At 43.5% G+C, this 27,166-nt stretch overlaps 1 protein-coding gene across 2 annotated transcripts in view; it reads left to right on the top strand.

Annotated features, from left to right (window-relative positions):
• The window catches only part of Tph2 (tryptophan hydroxylase 2), a 97,147-nt gene that overhangs the window by 32,722 nt on the left and 37,259 nt on the right, over nucleotides 1-27,166 (top strand). For both annotated transcript variants that reach the window (XM_057757983.1, XM_057757982.1), the window contains exons 6-7: nucleotides 1,194-1,390; nucleotides 5,758-5,893. In XM_057757983.1, coding sequence (XP_057613966.1) covers nucleotides 1,194-1,390; nucleotides 5,758-5,893 — 333 coding nt within the window. The remainder of the gene's footprint in view (nucleotides 1-1,193; nucleotides 1,391-5,757; nucleotides 5,894-27,166) is intronic.

Below are 27,166 nucleotides of genomic sequence, written 5' to 3'. Positions count from 1 at the left end.
GTAGCTGCAAAAAAGCCCCTCCTAGGAGTCTTGCACCTAAACCACCCCTTTCAATATAGGGCTGTTACTTGTTACCCATCTCAGCTTAAGAGCATAGATCTTGGAACCAGGGAGATGGTTCAGTGGGTCAGAGCACCTGCTGGGCAAACATGAGGACCTGGGTTTGGATCTCCAGCACCAGGGGAAAGTTGGGTGGGACTGTATGCCTTTAACCTCAGTACTTGGTGTGTTGCGGGAGAAAGATTCGTGGGGACGGGCGATCAGCCAGGCCAGCTGAAATACTGAGTTCCAGGTTCAGTGAGAGATCCTGCCTCAAGGGAAGAAGGTGGAGCATGGTAGAGCAGAGGATACTTAGGTCCTCTTCTGATCTCAGCCTGCATGTGCACACCGCTCCACACGTACACACCACTCCACAGTGCACAGAACTCCACAATGCACAGCACTCCACAGTGCACAGCACTCCATAGTGCACAGCACTCCACAGTGTATAGCCCTCCATAGTGCACAGCACTCCACATGTGCACACCGCTCCACACGTGTACAGCACTCCACACGTGCACACCACTCCACGGTGCACAGCACTCCACACGTGCACACAGCTCCACACATGCACACCGCTCCACACGTGCATACAACTCCACATGTGCACACAACTCCACACGTGCACACAATTCCACACATGCACACAACTCCACATGTGCACACCGCTCCACATGTGCATGCACACTCACACACCCCCTACCATCCAAAGACAAGCACACATACCAAAAACCATTTGTCTTGTCGAGTTTCTAGGCGGATACGTAAAGATGTAACTGTGGAAAAACTCTTTTTTCAAGACAGGGTTTCTCTGTGTAGCTTTGGATCCTGGAACTCGCTCTGTAAACCAGGCTGAGCTCAAACTCACAGAGATCTGACTGCTTCTGCCTCCCAAGTGCTGGGATTAAAGGTGTGTACCACCATTGCCCAGCCTACCATAAAAACCTCTTACAAGGATCCAGATAGGAATGTGGAATTGAAGATTGGCATTTATTTTAGCACTTAATGGAATCCCTTTGGGCACTTAGTTGTGTGTGTGTGTGTGTGTGTGTGTGTATGTGTGTTTGTGAAACTTAGCTTGCATTAATGTCAGACTCTTTGGCCTAGTGGTATAAAACTAGATTCACCGACTGTCTCTCTTTCTGCCTGCCTAGTGGCCAGCCCATTCCTAGAGTGGAGTATACAGAAGAAGAAACTAAAACTTGGGGCATTGTGTTCCGGGAGCTCTCCAAACTCTACCCCACCCATGCTTGCCGAGAGTACCTGAAGAACTTCCCCCTGCTGACCAAGTACTGTGGCTATCGTGAAGACAACGTGCCTCAACTGGAGGATGTCTCTATGTTCCTGAAAGGTAAGACTCTGCAGACTGTCCTTCCCTATTCCCGGTCTCCATTAGCTTTTCAAGGACATGATGGTACACCATGAGACCCTTTTCGAAAAGGAGAAAGTAGAGGCTTAGAAAAAGGAGCACCAAATCAGCCAGCAATATCCTCTTGACTGGAGAATTGGATTTGGCTATTTGTATAGCTATGAGCTTGTTAAGGTCTTTCTCTGAGGCTTGCTGTTATAAATGGTAAGCTGGAAAGGAGACGTGCAAAAACATCAGCTTTGAGCTTCTTCTAAACACAAATTATTACTTATACTTATTACCGGAGATCATATGTCTATGATCAAGGAGTTGAAGGGGTGGCATTCCTTTAGGGGGCTTCTGTTCCCTTGCCTTTTTCAATTGTTGGAGTCTACCTGCACTGCCTGGCCCATGGCTACTGCTTTTCATCACTCCGGCCTTAGACTTCCATTGTCTCCATGTCATTTCTAAGTTCTGCTCCTTTGTCCCCAGACAGGCTTTCTCTGTGCAGTAGCTCTGACTGCCTGGAACTCGCTTCATAGACCAGGCTGGCCTTGAACTCACAGAGATCCTCCTGCTTCTGCCTCCCGAGTGCTGGGATCAAAGGTGTGTGCCTCTACTGCCTGGTCCCTGCTTCCTTCTCGTAAAGACCTTTATGATTTTAAATCCTCCACTTGGATAATATTCTCATCTCGGAAGCAGTATTAAATCACATCTCTAAAGGTGACTGGTCCAAGTTAGACATTTGCAGACTCAAGGCGATTAGGCCATGCGCATTTTGGAGGGCTGCTACTTAGCTTTTCACTCTTGCTTCTCCCTGGAATCCGCCAGGCTGCCACTTGCTGCTTTGGGACACTCTGCATGCCTAGCCTTTTCCTTCATTCCACTTCTTCTACCCACATTAAGGGTACCCTTCTACCCACCATTTGGCCATCTCCATTCTTAAGCTTCCCCTCCCCCCTTTTACTACCCTGTCCATTACTTCCACACAAACATTGCTTTCCCCCTCACAGATTGGCTTAGCCACTCTCAGAGGCTCCTACTTGGAGACAAAGGAGGAGCTAATGGGGGCCGGGTAGAGTGGAGGGGGAGGGAGGGAGCAAGAGGAGAGGAAGGAGGGGAAACTGTGGCCGGTAAGTAAAATAAATAAATAGATAAATTAAACAGCTGGAATTGACAATTGTTAAGGGTAGGGCTGGACTGATCAACATTTTGAGTTTTGTGGTCTAAGATGAAAAAAAAAAGCCAAGGGATTTATGTGGACACTTATGTAGTCATTTTGATGTGAACATCCAAAAGTACAAAGCTATTCTCCGATCATTATCAGGATCTCAGCCTAGACTCCCCCTTCGCTCTGGTGAATGTGGTAACCATCAAAACAACTCCTATAATGAGACACAGAGAGAGTAGTGTGGAAAACAGAATTTATTATATAGTAAAGCCAAGTACACCCTCAAGGGGTGAGAGTAGGTAAATGGCCAAAGGGACCGTTGCTTCAATCTATGCTTTAGGTAGGTTTTATACTATTTCCAAATTCCTTAGAACAAGCAACTTTTCCTGTGGGACTTTGTCCTGTCTAGGTGATGGACAGGCCTGTTTGGATAGACTCTTATAGGAGGGGACATTGGTGTGTGTCTTCATTCTGTAAAGAGTACCTCCTGCCCGAGAGGGACCTGACTCAGTTGTGACCTCCCGCAGCCGGGTTAGACAGTTGTCTATTAAGGGCCTTCACAGGTGTTTAGGCTCTTTATATCTTCTCCCAGGAACAGTGACATGATTCAAATCTCATTCCTGTGAGGTGAAATTAGACTCCCACTGCCCGAGTTCTTGGCTTATAGAAGGTGCCTGATCCTCAGGTCCCCCAAGCTTACTGATATCTCCCTATCTGCTGAACACCAGGACAGACAGACATAGACCAGGGCTGAATTTGGAGGAGCCTGAATTGCTCAGCCTCAATGTAAAGCCCCGACTCAGCTCTCCAAGCACGTCCTGTTGTATCGTCCTACGCATATGATCTGTTCTGGCTGTGGGGTGCTCATACTTCTGTTCAAATGCCATCCTTTAATTCTTCAAGGTGCAGACAATGTCCTGTCTCCTCTGTGATCCCTGGTGGTAATAGCTATTAGGACTCCCTGTCCCCTGCTTTTGTCCTATGTCATAAGTGGATCAGAATGCACGATAGTAAGATTTATAGCTGTGCCTCTGAGAGCCACCGCTAGCCCTGACCGTGGAGGATGTGTGAACGTTGTCCACTACATTGCATTTGTGACTTAGGAGAGACAGAAAGACACTGATCAGCCTCACTTAACTAGCACCTAGTTCCATAGTGAGTTTTGCTGTGGTTGTAGCTAGACCATTCTGGCAACCTGGCAGCTCACAGGGAGGCCTACAACCTGTATGTTTATAATGGGGTTCATTTCTCATACATAGGATTTATATTTTGCTCTCTTGTTTCTCAGCCTTAGTCATTAGAATAATATTCCACAGCTTTTGCCATCTCTTTTCCCCAAGTTACTCTTTTCACTCAAGTTGGTGTAGAGTTGGGTTTGAGTCACTCACTGGCACACAGCAGACACAAGGCAAGTTCAAGTGCGTGGGTTCGAGTTTCTTTTAATTGACTCATTTAGAAAAGTGTCTCTTTTAAATGAAGCAGAATCTTCTAAGCCAGTAGTATATACAGAGTCAAGGTTCTCGATGGCAAAATTTTACGTTTTTCTAATTTTCATGAAATAAAATATAAAACTATTAAAATAAAAAGTACTAACTTATGCCCCACATATGAGATATATTGCCATACACTGATATAATATAGGAAAGGAAGAAAATACACTTATCCTTTTGATACTCAGGAGAACAATCTAAGTTGGAAATTCTTGGCATAAACATAATGCTGCTAGAATTATGGCTCCAGGGAGGCCTGAGAACGGTGTTATTTATATGCTGGTCCCAGAAATCCCAAAATGGGCTTGTTTTACAAACTTTGTTGGCTTTGCCTTTTATTGCTGTTTCCAACCATCCTGAGGTACTCTCTAATGAGTTGTTTTCAGAATGAGGGCCTGCGCAGTGCTCGCATCCTGGGAAAGTCCTCCTGGACACGACGCTAAGAGAGATAAGCCAAAAGCCAGGTAGACAAAGAATGGATGGATCCATTGTCCATGGAGTCAAAAACCATCTAAAACAGAACCAGACAATAGAGCAGTGGTGACTGAGCTGTGAGAGTAAGAGAAATGGGAGATTTCAGTCAAAGGCTACAAAGTTGCCCTTATGCACAGTAAGTCTAGAGACCTAACTTGCACAATGACTATGGCTATGCACACTATGTTATATAATGGCATTTTTCTTGAGAGTAGATTTTTATGGTGCTCTTAACCATACACATGGATCTATGTAGAATAGATATATTAGGCCGACTTTGCAATCATTTGACTGTATATTTATAAAAATGTGTTTGACATTTTAAAATATATACGTTTTTACTAGAAACAACCGTACTCCTAAAAGAGAACAATCAACATAAAATAACCATTTTAAAACACAATATTTCAGGAAAACACCTTTATATTATTTTTCATAAAGTTGAGATCAATGATGAGCCGTAGCCTTCTTTCGCGAATGGTAACCAGATTTTAATCGTATGCTTATTTGCATTCTCACGCTCATAAAACGATCTAGTACGTGCTGCTTCGGGGACACCTCAGATCACGGTGATTCTCTGTGCCATAGGACAAAGAGTAGCAAACACAATGATGTTCGGAGGGACTTGCACAAAAAGCTACAGAAGAAATAATTCCAAGATGCTGACTGAGGGAGAGCCTCCGCTGCGTGTTGCTCAACACTGGCACGCAGAGCGGATACCCAGGGGAGGAAACCGAGAGTGTGTAGTAAGCACCATGCTAGGTTAGAATCTCCTCCTACATCTTTGAGTTTTCTTATCCGCATTTGGCTTCTGAATTTAGGTCCCTAAAAATACTTTTAACTTTCTTTTTTAATGAACATCTTGTTCTCCTGGAAACCATCACTCGTGAGCAAAAGCATATTTTAGTCACCGGAGTCCACAAGCATGATGCCTGTTAATAGGATGCGTCATTCCTTCCTCAGGAGTTTTAAAACCTGGATGATTTTGCAAATAACAGAGACCCTAAGACTTCATCATGTAAGAATGTATTATTTAATGAATGCATTATCATGTATGCATGTATTATTTAATGATTATCATTGCCAAAGACTTTTTTCAAAGGGTGAAAGCATGCATAACAAGTGTCCAAAATAGTAAATGAGCTTTTAGTTCTTAAAAGATTATTAAGAAAAAATATATGGGCCCTCAGGTCCCAAGGTCTGAGTTTAGTTGATTCTTCCTCTTGTCTTTTTAGAGCGGTCTGGCTTCACAGTGAGACCGGTGGCTGGCTACTTGAGCCCGAGAGACTTCCTGGCTGGCCTGGCCTATAGAGTATTCCATTGTACTCAGTATGTGCGGCATGGCTCAGACCCCCTCTACACCCCAGAACCGTGAGTACTGTATTCAGAGTGAAACTGCATGAAGGTCACTGCTGTGTAAGCTTGCTTGACTTGACTGCACATTTTCAGCACTGAGAACCACAGCACTTATCTGGAGAAAGGAGAACAGTCCGGAAGATTGACATCTGCAGCTGGTACCTTGGGCCTCTGATATTCTAGCTGGGGTCATCTCTCTTACTTTACTGCACTACTGAATGTTCTGCTTGAGCCAATCTCTTGTTTATTTTCCTTCTTAGCTTTCTCCTCCTCCTCTTCTGTTTTTCAAGATATGATTTCTCTGTGTAGCCCTGGCTGTTTTGGAACTCACTCTGTAGACCAGGCTGGTCTTGAACTCAGAGATCCACCTGCTTCTGCCTCCTTAGTGCTGGGATTAAAGGTGTGTGCCACCACCGGCTGACATTCTTAGCTTTTTGAATGTTCTTCCATTCTTCTCATCATATCTAGATAGCAACAAAACATTTGATTCTTTCTTGCCTGTCAGTTTTCCTCAAAAGACTCGTCTGTGGCCCTTACGTTCATTCTTTCCTTGCCAATGGGAAGTTAAGAGCAGACAGAGAAGCCATAAGATTGGGTCATCTAATGACATTATGGGTGAGCAGTAGGGTGGTTGGGGTGCTGTGAACTGTGACCCCTTAACTGTTGAACAGTTAGCCTTCCCATAAATGGGATTATACAGTCTACAAGCACCAGATGTCCTATATTCTACTTACCATACTTCAAAAAGTAATACTTATTAGGAAGTACCTATGTGCTTGGGTCATTTGGGAAAGAGACAACCTCTTGTTGCCCTGGGCTGACAGGATGGAGAGCAATGGTTAGTATATAAGTAGACAGGTAATATGACATTAGGTATTAGTCACACCAATGACTGCTGGTATGTCCTGTGAAGGCAGATGGAGCAGGGGGAAGAGATGGAGAATCAATTGCTTTACCTATTGTTGTGGATTCCCCAGGTGCCCATTGGCAGAGGACATTGGAGGAGAGATCTGAGTGCAAATATTCCAAGTCAGAAGAGCAAGGAAGGGAAAGCCCCCGAGGCTGTGCCCTGCCATGGTTGTCTGCCTCCCTGGGCTTTATTCAGATGAATGCCTCACCCCAATTTTAGGCTAATTTCTTGCTCACTGTTCTTCAAGGCACTCAAGTTATCACTTTGCTTATGATGCTGTTTTCCTTGAATAAGCACATGATTAATGGGCTGCCAAGGTCTTCACAGGGGAGCAGAGAGCCCTCGAGGTCCAAGCAGTTAAGTGGCTGATAACTGCAGAGGTGGGCAGGGGTTAGAGCTGAGATTCTGGAGCCCCCCTCCCCCTCCTAGGCTGGCACGAACCGCTGGCCAGGTGGGTCCCTGTAGGGTCACTATGTTGTTTTTTTTTAGCTCTGTTCAGCTTCTCTGAAAGCGTTTCAGGGTAAACAAAGGTTACTTATAGGACTCCAGACATTTGGAAAAGCAATGCCTCTTAGAGTGGAGTACTCAAAGGAGCATTGTCAGAGTTAGAAAGGCAATCTCTAAATCTAGCCCAGCGGGTTTACAAATGGCCCTGTTTACAAATAGCAGGCACTTTGTTAGCTCTTTTTGAGTAACCGGCCCTCCTGAGACCTGTGATAGCGTGCCAATAGGTATGCAGAAAGAGTGGGCCAAGAAATGAGATTTTAGCCACAGAAGTCTATAAAATTTTGGGATAATGTGTTACATTTTTACCCAAGTACTTGCAGCCAATTCATTCAGCAATATTTATGTGCAGTGTTAGCAGGGAGGTACAGCCGATTTAGAGATGAATAAAATATAGTTTGCTTTGCTTTTTTTTTTTCTTTCCTTAAAGCAGTTGACATCTGGCAGGGGAGGTAGAATCACAAATAATCAGAAAAGAGTTTGTTTAGGGGTATTGTATTAGAGAGTCCCAGAGGACAGAACCATCCAGAGAGAATAGAACAAGAATAGAAGTTGGAAATGGTGAGCAGAGAGCTCCAAGTGAAGGGACAAGAAAACCCAAGGGACAATCAAACACGAAGTCGTGGAGGCACGCAGAAGGTATTAGTAGCAGCTTTCATAGAGCATATAGTGACTATGGTACAGCTTATATCAGAGGTGGAAGTCTTCTGAGCACATCAAAGTCATTTGTCAACCTAGGACAAATGGGTTTTGTTTTTCCGTTGAAGGGGCTAGGGAACTGTCCAAGGTTCTGAAGCATGATCTGGTATTTATGTTTGAGAAAGACGACTGGGCACTGCGGTAGTGTGGAGAATAATCGAGATGGAAAGTTGGCTAGGGTGCTGACAGGTTCCATATCAGGTGTTGAGTTAAGGGGAGGCAATGAAGCAGTGGGGTGTCTCTTTCATGTTCTCTTAACCCTATAGGAAAGGACTTAATGTTTTCTGACTGTAGTTAAAGACAAGGAGAGGGAGGTCCCCTAAGGTAATAATGAAGTTTTTATTGAGAAAGTATATGAGTTGTTATTTCTAGTAATTGTTAAAATTACTGGAAGAAGAAGATGAGGAAATGAAGAGGAGGATTTGGATTGGAATATGCTGTCTTTGAGATAATCGGGGTTGGGATTTCCTGATAAAGAAGACCTTAGTTCTGGAGTTCAGAAGTGAACTTGAAGATTGTACTAAAAAGACTTGAGAACTTGAATCTTTTTTTATTATTTTGAGTATTTAAGACAATGTATTTTGAGCATATTCACCTCATTCACCCCTATAACTCCTCTCAAATCCACTTCCATCGCTTTACCTTTTTCTTCTCTGTATGTATAGCCACCTGAGTCCAATCTGTGCTGCCTATAGCTATTTCTAGGTCGGAGGGCTATTCACCAGCACATGACCTCTATACCAGAGGCCATAGACATAAAGAAAACTTACTCTCTCTTCCCTGGAAGTCATCGGCTATCCAAAGATCTCTACACATAACTGAAGATGATTCCTGAACTCCTCCCCACTCCGTGTGAGAACGTTGATTGGCTTGACTTTGTGCATGTGACCACAGGTACCGTGAGCTCATGAGGGCTGCAGTTGTGCCAGTGTCCAGAAGAGACTGCTTCATGTCTGTGTCCGGACTTCTGGAGAATGGTCCTTTCAAATTGTAGGAGTCTTGTTGACACACAGACAAGAGGAGAACCTGGGAATTTACTAATTTTGTGTTGTCTTGTTTATCAACTAATTCATTCAATTGTGTAGTCTATATATGTGTATATTGTGTGTGTGTAGGTGTGTGTGCAAAGGGTGACCTCGAGTGTCATTCCTCTTCTGGTGTCATCTACCTTGGGGCTCTAGTGCTTGTGTGGCAAGACATTAGGGGTTAGTTTCCTTAGCCTTAATTTTCACAATATTTATTTGTTAAAAGGATGCTTTTGTAACAATTGATGCACCCATATAGGGCCCACAATTCAAAGGGTATACTGTACACAACGAGTTCCTTTTCTTCCCCTTGATACTGGTTTCTATTATAGCCTTCCAGAAATATGCTATGCAGAATAAATTCTCTATAGAGATCCTTTTCATCCTCGTGGATCACAAAGTCCAGTCTCTTTTTAGCGACATGGTTTGGACCCATAAAATACTGTACTTAGAAGTGCCCTTTCCTGCCCAACAGCTTTCACAGACATTGTCTTTAAAATGAAATCCCGCTTGCTCAATTGCACGCCATCAAGAAGGGCAGAGTCTCCAATTTGTGAGGTTCAGCTTGGCTGCTGTGTTTGGTGCCTGTTCATTCCCTCTAAATTGCAGCCCCCCAGGTGTTGAACTGCGGTGGTGGAGATGGCACTAATGAGACAAAGGTGAGTGGTGAAGACTTGGGTAGAAATGGGAACGAAAGCCACAAAAAGGCGTTATCTGAAAAAGGGACTATTTTCTCTGCCAGTCCAAGAGGAGTACAGTTTGCTGTCACAGATTTCAACATATAATGACTCTTTTCAGTATATTAACTGATGTGCAAATAGTACTGTGCGTTTTCTTAAATTTATCTATTTTTATGTACATTGCCATTTTTGCCTGCGTTTATGTCTGATTTTCTAACACACGTTTTTGGTTTGCTTATATGTTTTCCTCTTTAAAATGCTTTTACCTTATTAATTTTTGGAATATTATTATTTTATGTGTATGGGTGTTTTGCCTACATGTGTCTATATACCACTTGTGTTCCTGGTGCCCACAGAGGCCAGAAGAGGGCATCAGCCCCTTTGGACTTGGAGTTACAGATCGTTGAGAGCAACCACGTGGATGCAGAGAATCTAACCCTGTCCTCTGCAAGAGTAACAAGTGCTCTTAACCACCGAGCATATTAGCCCTCCTCTACCCTTTTCTCAGCTTTTATTTTTATTTTATTGAAAAATTGTTTTCATACAATATATTCTGATTGCACTTTTTCTCCCTCCCAGCTCCTCCTAAATCCTCACTACTCACCCAGTTCCATGCCCTTCCTTTTTCTCTCTCCTTAAAACGTAAATAATAAAAAAATATAAAAAGCCAAGAAACACACACAACATGAAATCAGAATTTACAAGCAAAACACCAATAAGAGAAAAAAAAAAAAGGCCCAGGCAAAGCTATGTGAGACAAAGTTTGCAAAAGTACTTCTGAGTTTATTTTATGTTGACTGTCTACTCCTGGGCATGGAACCTGCCCTGAAGTGTGGTTAATACGGCCAATGAGATTCAGCTGCAGAGGACTACATTTTCCTTTAAGTGGGTACCAATTGTAGATCGCTTCTGGGTTAGGACTGGGAGCCCTATCAGCTTCTTCCTCTCAACACTGGGAACCTCTCTGGCTTGAACTTGTGTAGCCCTCGTGAATTTATATGTGAAGCGGTTCTATTATGTCTGGAGGACACTTTCTTTGGAGCCATCCACCTCCCCTGGCTCTTACAATCTTTCCAACTCCTCTTCCTCATAGCTCCCAAGGGGAGAGTTTGAAGAAGAAATCCCACCTAATACTGAATACTTTAACATCTCTTAATCTCTTCACATTGTTCAGTTCTGTTGTGTGATACTTCCGGTCTTTTGCAAGAAGCTTTTCTGATGGTTGAGTCAAGCCCTGCTTTATGGGTATAGCTGAATGTCATTATGAGTCCTTTTGTTGATAAACTTCTTTAGCAGGATAATAATAGCATATTTTTCCTAGGTCCATGCCCTATCGAATGTCATGTTCCTAGCTACACTGGCAATATCAGGCATAAGATCCATCTCATGGAGTAGGTCTTAAACCCCATCAGAGAGTGACCAGTCATCCCCAAAATGTTTGTGCCACCATTGCATCATTGAGTTTATCTCACAGGCAGGCCACCATTGTAGATTATGAAGTTTGCGGCTGAGCTGATAATTATAGTTCCCTTATGGTAGCATTCCAGTACTATCAATAGGGGTGAACCTCTAGTTAGGAATGACTTCTCTGTGTTCAATGAGATATGTAAGTATTATCTTCAGTAATAGGGATTTCACATCAGTTTGTGGAGAGCAGCTAATACCTTTGACAATAGCCTAAGATGTTTGGGGGTTTCCATGGGGCCCCTTTGGCCAAAAACTCAACTATATATAACTCATTCCTGGCACTCAGAGTTTTGCTTGCTGGCATAAGATGTCTAGTTGGGGCATTGTTCCACTATTGTTTGGTGAACTCTATTCAGATTCCTATCATACAAGTATATATATATATATTAGGAAGTGTCTTCAGTAATGGTTTGGGTTTGGTTTCAGTAATGGGTTTCTGTATGGGCTCTCCAATGGCTCTTATTGTTGCCCCTTTCCATATTTCTTTGCTTATAACTCTCTTTCAACCTCTTCCTCATTTAACCCTCTTACCCTAGTCTCCCCAAGCCTCTGTCTCTCCATAACAATGTGGTATTCTATTTCCCCTTCCTTGGTAGAACCTCTCTTTCCCCCTAGTCCCTTGCTGGGTACCTAATGTGGTTAGATGCATTATAGCACCTTGAGACTGGTCTTCATATAACCCAGGCTGGTTTTGAACTTCTTATGTAGCAAAAGATGGCCTTGAACTCCCAATCCTCCTGCTCCCCCGCAAGTCTGAGTCATTTATTTATTTGAGACAGGGTCTCATGTAACATAACCTGCTGGCCTTAAACTCATTATATAACTCAGAGTGACCTTGAACATCCAATATTCCTGTCTTCACCTGTCAAGTGCTGGAATCACAGACATGCATTACTTTGGCTAGGGATCAAACCCAGTGCCTCATGTATGCTAGTCCAGCACTCCACCAAATGAGCTATATTTTTACTCCCAGATTTTGCATTTTAAAGACTCCGAATTCTTTGAACTTGGGCAGACAGTAAGACTTGAATTAAAAAAGTGATGGCATATTGGATTGCTTCCTTGGGAGAAATCTTTGTAGCCTGTAGCACTGTAGAGAAGTCTTGTAAGTTGGTGACTCCTGACTTTTCTGATTGTAGGAGATACTTTTCCATGTGTTTATGTCTGATTGAAGGTCACTGATACACATCTGGATTAAAGGTCACTGATACACATCTGGATTGAAGGTCACTGATACACATCTGGATTGAAGGTCACTGATACACATCTGGATTGAAAGTCACTGATACATAAAAAGTAGAGGATTCTTACTATTTTCTCCTGGGCCAGTGCCTGAGGCTGTGATTCTGCACCTCAGTGTACGCTAGTCGAATACTTTGATTCACTGTGATCCCAAATAATGCTGTGGTTAATCAAGTATCAATTCCAACAAACGATTTTCCCACAATATCAATTGGCCAATTCTAAATTATTTAAAAAAAAAATCATTCATCTCACACGGTGGAATGAGTGAAGGGCTCCAAGTGCCAGGTTACAGGGATGCATGAGCATAATTGAGTATGTATGCAGATAACAAGATTTGTGGTACCCTTAAAGCTACTTGGTTTGATTTTTGCCTGTGGGCTTTGCCATGTTGTTCCCATGGCCACCTTATCTTCTTTCAGGAGAGACTTTCTTGGCACTTTGTAGCTGCTGTTACTGTGTGTAGCAAATGCCTTGTGCATTTTAATGCACTTAGGAGCATTGGTAGTCACCACCTATTAGCTGTCAAGAGCATCCTTATTGGACACCCGTCCCATTTACAGAATCATAAGTTGTTCCCCAGAGGACAACGTTAACTTGAGTTAAACACTGCAAGGGAGTAAGAGAGCCTGGCTTCTGCCAATGACTGAGCCTTCCTTCAGAAGCCACCTGGAGATCCTTGTCTTCTTCCTGACATAAAAACACTAGCATTCCTTCATTTGACATTTGTTAGTTCCTCTTCCATGTAGATAAGAAAGTCTGATCTTATCAAATTATTACTTAGTCCCTATGAGATTTTCCACATCAGTGGTGGGGCAGGGAGAAGGGAAGAAAAAGAGGGAGATAGACAGACAGACAGACACAGAGACATATAGTCACATCTAAGAAACATACAGAAATTGACACAGAAAAAGAGTCTCGATCTTCCTTGAAAGGCATGTCGGGTGGTTCATTCTTCCTTGGAGCAACTCTGTTGAAATTCTTTTGGATTCAGCTCAGTTCTAGCCTTCTTTTGAAGACTTTTGCAGTCAGTTAGATGCATCTATGGCACCCCGCCTTACTTCTATGTCAGTCTTTACAACGCTGCCTGATAATTATTTGTTCATGTGCCATTTGTTCCACAAGACTCTCATAAACTTAGACCAGCTGGCACAGGTACCTTCAGAGGTGGGAGGAGTCAGACATACTGTGGATTAGATCTCTAAACATGGCATAGGAAGGAAAAACTGAGCGGAGAGTGTTCTAAGTCATGGGTGGTAGTGCCTCTAGGAGATGTCAGATTTTGAGATACACCCAGAGTCTCAGACCTAGTCCAAGAGAATCCAAGGTTGCAGGTCCAGCCCTGTAGAGAATCCAAGGTGGCAGGGCCAACTCTGTGGAGAATCCAAGGTTGCAGGGCCAGATGAATCTCAGGCACTCTGTAGTAGCAGGCCCTCTTTCTGAATGGCTGCAGTCCTACACCAATGGGTCTTCTACTCACCCCTACAGCTTTGATGATTCCAGGGTCTGATGCTGACCATTCCTCCGTGAATCAGAAATTTTCACATGTTCTTATCACCAGGAAAACTCATGAAATTTTTATGGCTGGGTTTTCCAATACCAATAGAAGCTCCAGAGGTAGGTCCTTTGAATCAGCATATCCTTTTCTTTAAATCACTACTAAGGAACAACCCATTATGTCCGTTGACTTTACTTGTAGGATGATACACATCTTAGAAGAAAAGGTAGCTATTGTGGAGCTGACAAAGAGGAACTAAAGATGTGAAAGTTGCTACTATTTCTCCTTAAAAAAAAAAGAGAGGGAGGCAGGGTAAGCAGAGGGAGATCTAACCATATATCATCAAGTATTAAAAGTGTATTTGTTTTATTCTTTGGGTAACTAACTTTATTGTTGTGCCTAGAAAGTAGAAAAAAGTTTTGCCTGCCTTACAAATAATTCACTTTGTGCTATGTTTAAAATTATATCTGAGGGGCTGGAGAGATGGCTCAGCGGTTAAGAGCATTGCTTGCTCTTCCAAACGTCCTGAGTTCAATTCCCAGTAACCACATGGTGGCTCACAACCATCTGCAATGAGGTCTGGTGCCCTCTTCTGGCCTGAAGGTATACACGCAGACAGAATATTGTATATATAATAAATAATAAATATTAAACAATCTTTAAAAAATTATATCTGAGCTATGTTAAATATTGAGATAGAAATTTAGACAGAGAGGCAGAGCCATCAGATGAGAGTTGTCAGATAAAAAAGAGTCATCAGACAGATAGTCAGACACCCAGAGTAGGGAGGGAGGCAGAGACAAAGAAGAAAGATTAGGCCTGGCATGGGCTTTTGAAACCTCAAAACCCACCCTGACTGACAAAACTCCTCCAACAAGGCCACACCTCCTAATCCTTCTCAAACAGTTCTGCTAACTGGGGGCCAAGAATTCAAACAAATGAGCCTATGGAGACCATTCTCATTCAAACCACCATAGTGGATGATACTGAAGTAGGTGGGAGCTTCTTCCCCAGGAAGAAGACTGAACTAGGGAGGTAAGGACAATTCCAAAATTGATTTAGTTGAGGAAATTATTGCCTGTGCAAAAATAAAAGTTGTCGGGAGGAGTCTTTCCCTTTTGCCCAAGCAGCTTAGTTGGGTCTTGTCTCTGACATCAGGCTTCTGGTTCTTAGATACTTAACTTTTCAGTTGCCCTACTGATTATACTCCCTAATATCTATTTCAATTCATTTTGACTTTCCTTTCAAGGATAAGCTCTTCTGGTGGGATTGTGATCTTGATTCCTTGGAGTTCCTGTAGTGTTATTTAATGTATCCTATGCTAGGTAGTTGTTGAATACTGGTCATTCCATTTGTATGTGTCTGTTACATGTCTATGTGGTTTGTAATTCTCTTAGCGGTTACTGTGGCCAATGAGACTGGAGATAATGCAGAGTTCATCAGCAAGAAATACGGTTCAAGGAAACATCTCTTCCTGGACTCATAACTCATGCTTGCTTTAGTTACTATTGTGTTCTTGTGGCAACATAGAGGAAAATTTAGTTTAGCTTATGGTCCTAGGGGGATAATTCTGTCATGGTGGGGAGTGAGGGCAGCAACAGTAGGCATGGTGGTGAGAGCAGAATGCTAAGGGCTCACAGACTTTACCATAAGCATGAAGAAGAGAGAAAGCTGGAAATGGTGTGAGTATCTGTAACTTAAGGTAGACTTTCAATCTCCAACGAGGCTATACCACCTAAACCTCCTGAAATAATGCCACAAACTGGCGACCAAGTGTTCAAATGCACAAGAGTGTGGGAGACAATTATTGTTCCAATTACTACAATAGCCTGGAGATGCTGCCTGAATTGACTGAGGATTAGTAAATAGAGAAGGTCAGGGCAAGAAGGTCTTTCTTTCCAAATTATTGCTACAGAACTATTTGATATAATATAGTCTCATTCTCTTCAATATAGGCTAAGCCTGTGTTGAAGACCAGCCTGGACATAAGCCATTTCTTGTACCAGTGTGGGAATAAATGAGACACAGTTCACAAGACAATACTGGGAGGGAGTCTCAGGGTTCATTCAGATCCTGAAGATCACCCGTGTTTATTATCTAAACAGCTTTTATATCAAAACATAAACTGAGGGGGAAATTCATTAGCATTGTTTCCTAGGTGTGTGTGTCGGGTGATGACTTAGGTCATATCCATAGCTATGCTTGTTTGTCTCCTTCATGCCCATTCCCATTTTGTTATATAGACTGAGAAACCCTTCTTCCCCAGGCGACCTCCTAAATTACAATAGAAGAAGCAGAACGACATCAGCATATCCTGATCACTTGTTTAGGATTGCTTCAGGTTGTTTCATTGTCAAAAGGCTAGGCGACCACCTTCTGTGTGGCAGGTGCAAACTGTGCCTTGCAGGTCGCTCAGAATTCTCTGACTGCCAGACAATGTAGGAATATGGGCCTGTATAATTGGGCCCATTCAAGCCTGCCCTGTCTGGATTTCTGGTTGAAATTGGAGGTGTCCAAGGGTCTCAGCGTTCAGTGCCTTGTGCCCTCTAGGACATAAACATTACTCACAACAGAGTGGAAATCACACCCACACTGTGACTTCCTTAAGCCATTTCCATGTTTGAGAGGGGGCAGCCAGAATTTAATATGTAAACACTTTCAACATTGTTCTTTGAGGTTGAACCTGAGCAGTGAGCTTTTCCATAAGTGGTGTCTTAGTTTGCTTTCTATTGTACGATAAAATCCCCATCAGGAGAGGAGGATTGGCTTGAGGGTCACACTTTATTATCCAAGGGAATTTAGGGGCAGGAACTCAAAGCAGGAACCTAGAGACAGGAACTGAAGCAGAGGCCATGGAGGAGTGATACTGGCCTGATCTTCACGGCTTGCTCACTTTGATTTCTTACACCACAGAAATATCAGCCCAGGGATGAAACTGCCCCCAGTGAACTTGGCTTTTCCACATCAATCATTTGTCCAGGGCATGTCTTACAAACTTGCCTGCAGGCAATCTGACAGACTTTTTTTTTTTTTTCCAAACACAAGGTCCTTCTTAGACAACACTAGCTCATGTCAAGTTGACAAAAATTTAACCAGGACAAGAGCCCCTGCTGGAGTGTAAAAAAAAGAAAGCATAGTTGCACCAGAAATTTTCTTTAAATAGTCTTAATGGAAGCATTAGAAAGGATATATTTTCTATTACATCTTAGATGCTGGGTTTAGCTTATTGGCAATACAGATCACTGGATACAGCGTAGCGTTTGCTCATTAGATCTCAGAGCTGTGCTTACGGCTGTGTGAGGATGATTGCTCCTCCAGCATATACTCATGGGGCGTAGCTTCTGCCCTGGTGCCATCGCTTGTCAAATCAAAAGCAGCCTCTGACCGTTAGGAGTAAGTCATGACACCGTACGTAGATGGACCCTGCCTGCAGCGTTTACTGCCGTGGTACACCTAAATGCATGTGTGTGCTAAGCACAATCTTTCTTGCTCACAGTTGAACAGTTTGGGTACAATTAATGCTGGTTTGAAATATCTTTTCTCCCCTCTTTGTAATCACTGCTGTGTTTCTACTTTACAGGAAAAATAAAAGCGAATGACCTAAGACCATATTATTCATTGTGCCTTGGGGAAGTGAGTACGTTTTAAGCTTACCCGTTGCTTATTATGACAGAATCCTCCCAGGGCTAGCAAAAGATGTGGTCTGTTTCCTTTCTTTGGGGGCTCAGCCATGAATCCTCATTTAAGTGAGCTAGTAGCAGGCAAGGATGCCGGCTTTCACATTTACAGAGGTTGGCTGCTTTCGTTTGACAGACAGATGCCTCCTGCTAGGTCTGTAACAAGACCACAGATACGATCTCACCTTTCCCATCCTTCTCTGTGGGGGGCTGTGGGTCTTCACACTGGTCCAGCATGAACCCCGATCACTGTGAGTGTTTTCAGGACAGGCTCTTCCTGAGGTCAAGTCTGGGTCTGATCTCAATGCATAGACAAGCCCGTAGTTCTGCTTCCTCTGTCCCGGAGGACACACGAGCTGGGCACCAAGCCTGCCCAGCCATCCGGTTTTCTCCTTTATAAGCTGTTGTCACCCTTGCTGTTCAAGGTGGTGACAGTGATTCTGAGACGATGGTGTGTGTTCAGAAAGCCCGACTCATCTAGCCTCCCTTGTTGCTTTGTAATCCAGAGCTCATATGTGCACTCTCTTACCGTCTTCCTCCTCAGAAGAAATTTGCTGTGGGATATACCCAGGGCCAGTGAAGATGGTAGCACCTTGAAAATATTGTCATCCCTTCTATCCTCGCCTTTGAGTGACGTAAACAGCCACCAACACCACCGACGGCATCAGTCGTGACACTTCTAGCAGCAGCAAACGTGCAGTTTGGGTGTCTATTCATGAATGAGTCTATTCCTCGAGTGCCAGGAACTCTCAGTATTGAATGTGAAGAAAGCCATTGGAAACTCAAACTACCTGAGCTGTTCTGAATTTATGAATGGGGAAATGGAGGCATAGAAATGTTAAATTTTTCAAAGCCAGGATCTGAACTGGGAAAATGATGCCAGCATTTGTGGATTTAAACACTCCTTTTTGATATATAGACACGAAACCTCAAAACTTCCACATATGTTAAAATTGAACAGTTGTCTCAAATTTTAATTATAAAGTTTGAAAAGAGCTCAGAAATGACTTTTTTTTTTTTTTTTTTTGGCGGGGGACTCTTCTTTGAATATGCTGTGCCTATCAGAAAGACTAGGTCTATGTTTTTCTGTCCTATCCTTGACCCAATTACCAGGTTTGCTCTAAGCTGGCTCTCCCCTTTGATCTTCATGGGGTTGAAGCTGCTTAACACTCTCATTTATCATGAGGAGGCAAATCTCCCATGTCACTGGGAAAAAGAAGGGCGCAGCACCTCAGGACAGCACACTCAGGCCAGAGGAGACCGCTGTGTTCTGTCCTCAGGACAGCAGCATGCAGGACTCCATGCCCTGGCATCCAAGTCCTACCACCAGCTCCCAGTGTGAGGCTGGCAAGGCATTTAACCTCCCTGCGTGCAGGCTGATGAAGTAAGTCTTTGATCTTTGGAGGGAAGGAAGCTTGACATAAATACCAAGCAGGTCCACTCATCCTCTTAGACGCATGCGGAGACTGATGTTTCTCATAAAATTCCAGAATGTTTTTAGTGACAGGATGATGGTCCTAGACGAGAAGCACATGTTTTCAATCATACAATTATGCCTTGTTTTGTAAAGTATCTAAAAGCAAAACATCCCTCCAAGACTTTTCCCTACAGAACCTATTGGGAGCATCAAGCATACTTCAAGGTACTTGGTTATATTTTAAAAGTCCTCTATATTTATTATATTATATATAATATGTATATATTATGTATAATTTATATTATATATAAATTTGTGCCTATAGGCTCACTGGAACTTGGGTTTTCCTCTTTGAAAATATCTACAATGACTTGGGATAAAAACTCTATTCTCAGCCGGTCTTTTTCTCCTTTTCAAGCTGATTTGAAGCCATAGTCCTTAGTGTCCCATGCCCCCACCCCCAGGATTGGTATGTGCCTGGTGCCCATGATCCAAAGTGATAACACTCACAGACAACCACATCTGAATGAAAATTCATATTCCCCCCAGCAAGCTGGAGTCGGGGAAGAAGTTCATTATGCATCTTCAGGTGTGGAAGATAGTGATGATCAGGGAGCATTTTTTTTTTCAGAAATATTTGCATTTTTAAATTGAAAGTTCAGAAGAAGAAATTCAAAATGATTGAATTCCAGGAAAAAAGAGGTAATTACCACTCCAGCCTCTTCATTGCGGTGTGAAGAATGACATCCATGGGTAATCCCGTCACAGACACCGCCACTAGAGAGAAAGAAACGGAAGTTGATACCCCCTCGCCCTCCCTCCCTCATTCTGTCTGTCTGGCATCAGTTGGCTCGCTTTGGAGAGGTCTGCAGGACCTTCGCCGTTTTACAGATGGCGATTCTAAGGTTCACAGCAGCCAGGTAATTTCCCTAAGGTCGTTCAGTTAGGAAAGAGCAGAACCACGATTTGGTCCGGAGCCCTAATGTGACTGGAAATTAGGAATGGTGCTCGCGCGTGCGCCGGTTTCACTTGGTTTCATCCTGGTGCGGAGCAGAGGAGTCTCTTCGACAGCTGCTGCATTCCGTCGAGTTGGGCGTTTCTCATGTGCCAGATTTTTCTGAGTGCTAACAGCTCAAAGGGAATGTGGCACGACCTCTTTTTCTGGATGTGCCTGCAGTTCGTTAGTGATGAAGGACTGAGAGAGCAAAACTCGTTCGAGTATGAAAGCTGAGACATAAACTCAATTTAAGGCAATATGAACAGTAATATTTAACTTATGGAAACAGGTTTCCAATGCATTACATTTCTACGGTTTTTAAAAGATGTAGGGTGAAAATGACTCAAAACCTCTGTTTTTCTAGATGAGAAATTATTAGGTTTCTGTTGACCAATATGATAAAATGTGATTACTGATACTTAAATGAAATTAATTAAGGTTATGAGTCAAATATTCAGTTATATTAGCCACATTTCAAATGTTCTGTGGCTATAGTGCCAAGTGGCCATTTCGTTGAACTGTATAGAGAACCCGTTTTAATCACTGCAGAGTGTCCTATTGGATAGGGCTGTCTAAATCATTTGCCTTCATGGGAGTGTGGGGACTTGACACGTGAGATGACTGCAGACTATGTGCTTTTAAAATTATCCACCACCAACAGTGTGGTGGTTTGACTGAGAATAGCCATTTAGACTCATGCTTGAATACTTGCTCTCCAGTTGGTGGAACTGTTTGGGAAGGATCAGGAGGTGTGGTCTAGTTGAAGGAGGTGCGTCACTGGGGGTGGGCTTGGAGGTTTCAAAAGTCTATCTCATTTCTAGTTAATTCTCTCTCTCTCTCTCTCTCTCTCTCTCTCTCTCTCTCTTATACACACACACACACACACACACACACACACACACATACGTAAGCTCTCAGCTACTGCTCCAGCACCATGCCTGCCTGCCATCATGTCCCTTGTTAAGATGATCATGAAATCATGAGCTCCCAAGCTAAATGCTTTCTGGCATAAGTTGACCTTATCATGGTACTTTGTTATGGCAAAACAAAAGTAACTAGGGCAGCATTTGTTTTGTGGTAGAGCAAGTTCATGGTCTTATTCATGCTGGGCAAATTCTCTACCACACCTAGTCCTCAGAGTTCATGCTTTTATAGTGTTTTTTTTTTTTTTCTGGTTTTTCGAGACAGGGTTTCTCTGTAGCTTTGGTGCCCGTCCTGGAACTAGCTCTTCTAGACCAGGCTGGCCTCGAACTCCCAGAGATCCGCCTGCCTCTGCCTCCTGAGCACTGGGATTAAAGGCATGCGCCACCACCGCCCGGCTACAGTGTTTTTATTACTGCCTTAATTTTAGTAAGGTGAGAGGGGACTTTAAATCTCTTACTTTTATGAGGAACATGAAATATTCTAGAAATAGAGGGGGATTAGTGGCATAGATGAATTTTCATTACAGTCCTATAGTCTTTGGAAGAATCAGAAGCGATTTCTTCTGTTGGAAGAGAGCTAGTACTTTCTGGTCATTGTTCTTCTTGGATAGTCATCATAAGGTAACCTCTGCAAGGTCTTCTGCTAAGAAAGACCCTGTCCTGAGGAAACAGATGGTGGAGGGTGACAGAGCATGGGAACAGATGTCCGCTTGGGCCCTGCACATGTGCATGGACATATGCACCACCCAAACACATGATACACACAAATACACATACAGATACACACACAGATGATGTACACAGATGATACACACAGATACACACACAGACACAGACACAACAGAGAGAGACACACAGACAAGCACACACTTGCACAGATGATACACACAGACACACACACAGACACAAACACAGATGATACACACAGACACAGACAGACACAACAGAGAGAGACAGACAGGTACACACTTGCATAGATGTGCACACACACGGGCACACAGATAGGCACATAAAGATGGGTATGCACACACATAAAACACACACACACAGAGACCCACAGAGACAGACACAGAGACACACAGAGATGGACACGCACATGTGCGCACAGACGCACACATGCATAGAGACCTACGTGCATACACTCAGAGAGACCTACACACAGACGCACATACAGATCTACATATGCATGCATGCATACACATGCATACGCACACACACACACACAGACCTATGCATGTGTGCATGCACAGAGACACCCCCCACACCTATAATATCCTCTGCTTTCAAAAGAATATCATGAAAAATAGGATTATTAGACTCCTGTATGATTCCTTGAGGAAGGAAGTAGTGATTTCTTCCCAGGCGGCATGTGAGTATGCGACTTGGCAGAACGAGGACCGTGTTTTTGTTTATATATGCTGTGATGGGGTTACAGAGGAGATGATCATAAGAGCTGCCAAAAAGCTCACGTGGGGCTTATTCTATCTTATTTTTTGGCTTCTCAAGACAGTCACATGTAGCCCAAAGCTAGTCTTGAACTTACTTTCTAGCAGAGGCTGGTCTTGAACTTCTGATCTTCCTGCTTCTATTTCCCAAGTGCTGGGCTCTAGGAGTGTGCCACCAAATCTGACTTACGGTCTGCTGTTCTAACTCTAAACTAAAGAAACTCCATGGCTCCCAAGCAAGCCCTGAGAACAAATTGCCACAGTACCAAATTAGTTCCCCTTATCATCCTAGTGCCGTGAAAACAAAGCAACTGGCTTGCCGTCTGTTTGTTCGGCACCCGATATGTTCCGCCACGGTACTTGCTTGCCCCACCAAATGTTGTATAGAAGCTGAAGAAATACTCGATTCTGGCTCCTGGCTCACTCTCTGCTTCTCTTCATCAAGGCCGACTTCCACGCCACCCTCTTATCTTCTTTTTTTATGATTTAGTGACTGTGTTGGCTTCTGTCAAATAGAACAAACAAAACCTGTGGAGAAAAACGCCACAAAAGACGGGACACGCTGATTCGGGTTGGGGAGCAAATGCCACACGCTCACTCAACCACCTCGCAAAGGCTTTAATTTATGGCGAAAATAAAAGGCGGTTGTTCAGCACTGAACAAGAGGAGTCAGCTTTGGGAACCGATAAGAGGAGAAAAATGCCAGACTCATTTTGAATTTGAACTTAACAACCAGGGACCCTTATTTCCCTGCGGCAACATGATCACAGCTTTCTTAGGATGATTTAAGAATTCCCCGGAGACATTTCACCCGGGCCCTTTTGTGGGCCTATCTCAGTGCCTTAGAATCCTCCTCACTGGGCTTATCAGAGAAGATTCCAATTTAGAGCGGTAAAAGTCTAGTGTCTGATAGCAGTGCTGGCCTTTTTTTTTTTTTTTTTTTTTTTTTTTTTTAGAGACACGATGTTTTACAGTGGTAACAGTTTTGAAAAGGTTCTACGTTTGCCGGGGACAGCGCGCTTTTGTATGAAGGACTCTGAAAAGCATTATTCAAGAGAAAAATGCATCAAAGGGAATAGAGGGAAAAAAAAAGAGGAAAGTTTGCTGATGTAGAGATTGGAGGCAGCCCGTGCTGGCAGGCGCAATTATGACCAAATAATTGGATCTTTGAAGAGAGATAAGATGAGATGAAGCCGTAGTTGTCGGGCTCCTAGGGAGCCCGTTCATTAGTTACCGCAGAGTCCAGCTGTGGAGAAGTCGACGGCCACAGGGGCCATGGTCTGACTTACAGGCAGGGCATAGCAGCAGCAAAACAGGGCTAAGAGGCCCAGCTTCAGTCCCACAGGCCTCGGCTGGCAGGAAGGCTGGAGAGGAGGCTCCTCTCATGGGCTACACCCCCTGCACTCTCAGACTCCCTAAAACTGCGCGCGCTCAGCTTTAGCTCCCTGTCCGTCAGAGAGAAACAAAAGGGAATGTGCCGTTTCATAGTTAGAGGGTTCTTTAAGAATGGTTTCAGATTTGTTTATTTCCTGTGTTTGAGAGTTTTTTTTCTGCATGACTACATACATGTGTGTAGTATGCCTGTCATATACATGTGCACAGCGTGCATTTCTGGTGCTCACAGAGGCCAGAAGATGCCCTCGAAGTAGAGTTACAGATGGTTATGGGTTGCCGTGTGGATGCTGGGAATTGGACCGAGATCCTCCGCAAGAGTTACAAATGCTCTTAATTGCAGAGCCATCTCTCCAGCCTATAACGTGTGTGTGTGTGTGTGTGTGTGTGTATGTTTATCAGAAATGTTGAAAATCTTTCTTTGCTCATTGGTTTCCATGTTTATGGGCACTTCCTTCTTTATCTGCCTTTCTCAAAGGCAGGGGAGACAGAAGAGTACAGTGTTTATTTCAATGTCCCACCAGCCCCAAAGGAGAATAACCTCACTCTTGGCCTTGAAATATGGGACCTGATAGCGTTGGTCCATGAGAAGGAAGGCTATTATGTATTCTGCATTCAGATTTTCTTCAGGAATCTCTCCCAGGACTCCTGCACGGAGTCGAAATTGAGAAGAGAGCACAAACTAGTGAACTATGGCACAATCATCTCTACCCACAACAGAGCGAAGGCCATCCCTAACGTTCCGCTGAGGATTCTGTTAGAGATCTCGCTTTAGGCGTTCACCTTTCTCGCTTTAGGCGTTCACCTTTGATGGGACAATATAACTCCCTCTGTTACACTGTATGACTTGCTTCTTCCAGATTCATAATTTCTTTTACCCTCTGTACAGTGTGCCTATCATGTTATTGTGAGGATCGTGGAGATTTTTAAGTTGGATGGTGCGTTACTGGCTTCTGATAATGACACCTTAATTTAAAATACAAGTCACAGCCCTTTCCACTGAGAATTGATTCCTTTGTGTTCTTGGCCATCTTGTGCTTTTTTTTTTCCCCTTTGTAGCTGCTGACTTTTACTTTGAAGCGACTTTTAGGTCTCTGTTCTTTCAGTCTTACATGAGAGACTGTCCTTCTATGTCAGGCTTTTAAATTTCCAGTAAATTACAATAAATCAGGCTTTTAGGTTTATTTGACATTATTCCAAGTATCAACCGCTACTGTAGTTATGACTTACTCTGTTACGGTGTAAGGCACCCAGCCCCATGCCTGGCTTCGTACAGCATTCACGAATTGTTAGTCTCCTTTCTGCTCCCATGATTTTACTGATACTAGGCTAATACCAGTCTCAATATTTTTTTTTTCTAGGTGCTAGATATCTGGTCTGATGTGGAGTTCTTGTTGCATTGCTTCCAAGACCAGAAGGGGAGCTTTAGTATTTATCGCAAAGGCTACTACGGGCGTGCCCAGAGTTTTCCAGGGCAGGCCACTTGACCTTAATTCCAGCCTTGATGGAGACCACAGGAATGAGATCAGAGTTCTCCCAGCGTGGAAATGTGAGACGTGCGCCCGAGTTGAGAGCAGGTGGAGGTGTAATTAGCCCCCTGTTCTTCAGTCGTGGCTTTTTCGTTATATTCCAGGATTACGATGCAACTTCAGTGGAAAGCTGCTTAGTTTCCTCAGATCATAGAAGCACCTTCAGCTTGAATCTTCAGCACTATTTCTTTGTCAGCCTGCTGGCGAGAGAGTCCGGTGCCATTAGCCACGAGAATGGGTCTTGGCTCTGGCTGTGGCTCGTTTTACCTGGGGAGCTTTAAAAAATGATTTCCCGGTCAATCCCAGGAAGCCTGATTGAACTGGTCCTGAGTGGAGTCTAGATGCTTGGTATTTTAAAAAGGCCTCTCAAGCGATTTGGAAGCATGGGGCTAGAAGTGGAGGAAAAGGAGACTCAGTTCATGCTAATTACAGCTTTCCTTATGCTAACTATGTTGGTTATGCTGTCTTATGCTCTGAGACATGGCTTCCTCCTCATTTATACTGTATCTGTAAATTAAACCAGCAGAGAGCAGAAAGAATGCAACTTTGAACCAGAAGAATTTCAAGTCTCGTCCAAAGTCTTTTACAAAAGGCAGTACCATGGAGAATATTAAGTTTACACAATTTTAGTTTCCCCACTGATCAAAAGGTTATCATAATAAAGCTTCATTGCGAGGGAAGATTAAATCGTTCACATGACACGAAACTTTAAGCCCTGTATCCAGTTCATAAAGTTTCAATACACTTTCTTGTGTACATGCATGTATGTGTACATGTGTGTATGCACATGTGTGTGAGTGTATGCATGTGTGTTGGAGGCCAGGAGTTGATGTAGGGTGTTTTCTTCTGTCACTCTCCCCCTAACTTTTGGGGACAGGGTCTCTTATTGAACTTGTAGAGCTTGCTGTTCTGCCTAGCTTGTCTCCATCCCTCGGGATCTGGGGTTACAGATGCCATGCTTTTTACCCGAGCACTGGGGATCCAAACTCAAGTCCTTATGCTTGTTTAGCAAGGGCCTTAAGCACTGACCCACATCCCCAGCCTTCTCAGTGTATTCTTTCCTGCTTCATTCTTCCACAGCTCTGGGGATTGTGGCATCAAGGGAATGAAGAAAAAACATACCCAAGGACACACAAAAGCTGGAGGAGTTACAGCACCTCTGAAGTTTAGTGTGTTTAGTTGGACAGGCAGATGGTGCATCGCATCCCGCTGAACAAAGGGGCGGGGTTACTACATACATATAAACACTCAACCTGGTCTGTCTATGGCGTTCTTGGCCATGTGATCTGAGTTGTGAGCTCAAAGTTGCTTGAGTGATATCATCTGTTTTCCGTGGGTGTCAAGCTCATACCATTTACCATGATTCATTATATTCCCCCAACTTTGTTGCTGTAATAATGGCAGTAGCACCAGACTTTGGTTTCACAGCATCTATGAAGTGATACATTTCGGCACAGGTGAATTCAGAAATATCGTTCAGTTACTATATAGGCACTCTATTTTTTTTTATCATGAGCATAAATCTTTCTGCCTCTCGATCCATGCTGTGAGAGTCATGGAAAAGCTAATTTCAGTATACCCTGCTCTCAGAATACAGTTTATAATTCATGACAATGACTTAGGAGGGCAACTGCCTTATTCAGTTATGACACATACCCATCCGTTGCCCTCTTACCCAGCTTCAAACGGGAAGCTCAAGCAAATGAGAATATGGCAGGCTTTTGCTGTTTCCAGGTTTATGTCCAGCTCTGGGAACTGGGAGGGTCTTCTAAGGCTCTTTCTCAAAGGAACTGAGCACGTGCCCACAGATCAAATCTCCCTGGACAGTGACTTTGATGACAGCCTCTGGTGTTTCTTAGTACCCCATGAAGGCTCACAAGGGC

The sequence above is a fragment of the Chionomys nivalis genome, chromosome 25, assembly GCF_950005125.1.
Source record: "Chionomys nivalis chromosome 25, mChiNiv1.1, whole genome shotgun sequence".
Taxonomy (NCBI): Eukaryota; Metazoa; Chordata; class Mammalia; order Rodentia; family Cricetidae; genus Chionomys; species Chionomys nivalis.
Note: the sequence above shows the minus strand (reverse complement) of the source record. Positions and strands in the feature narration are given on the sequence as shown.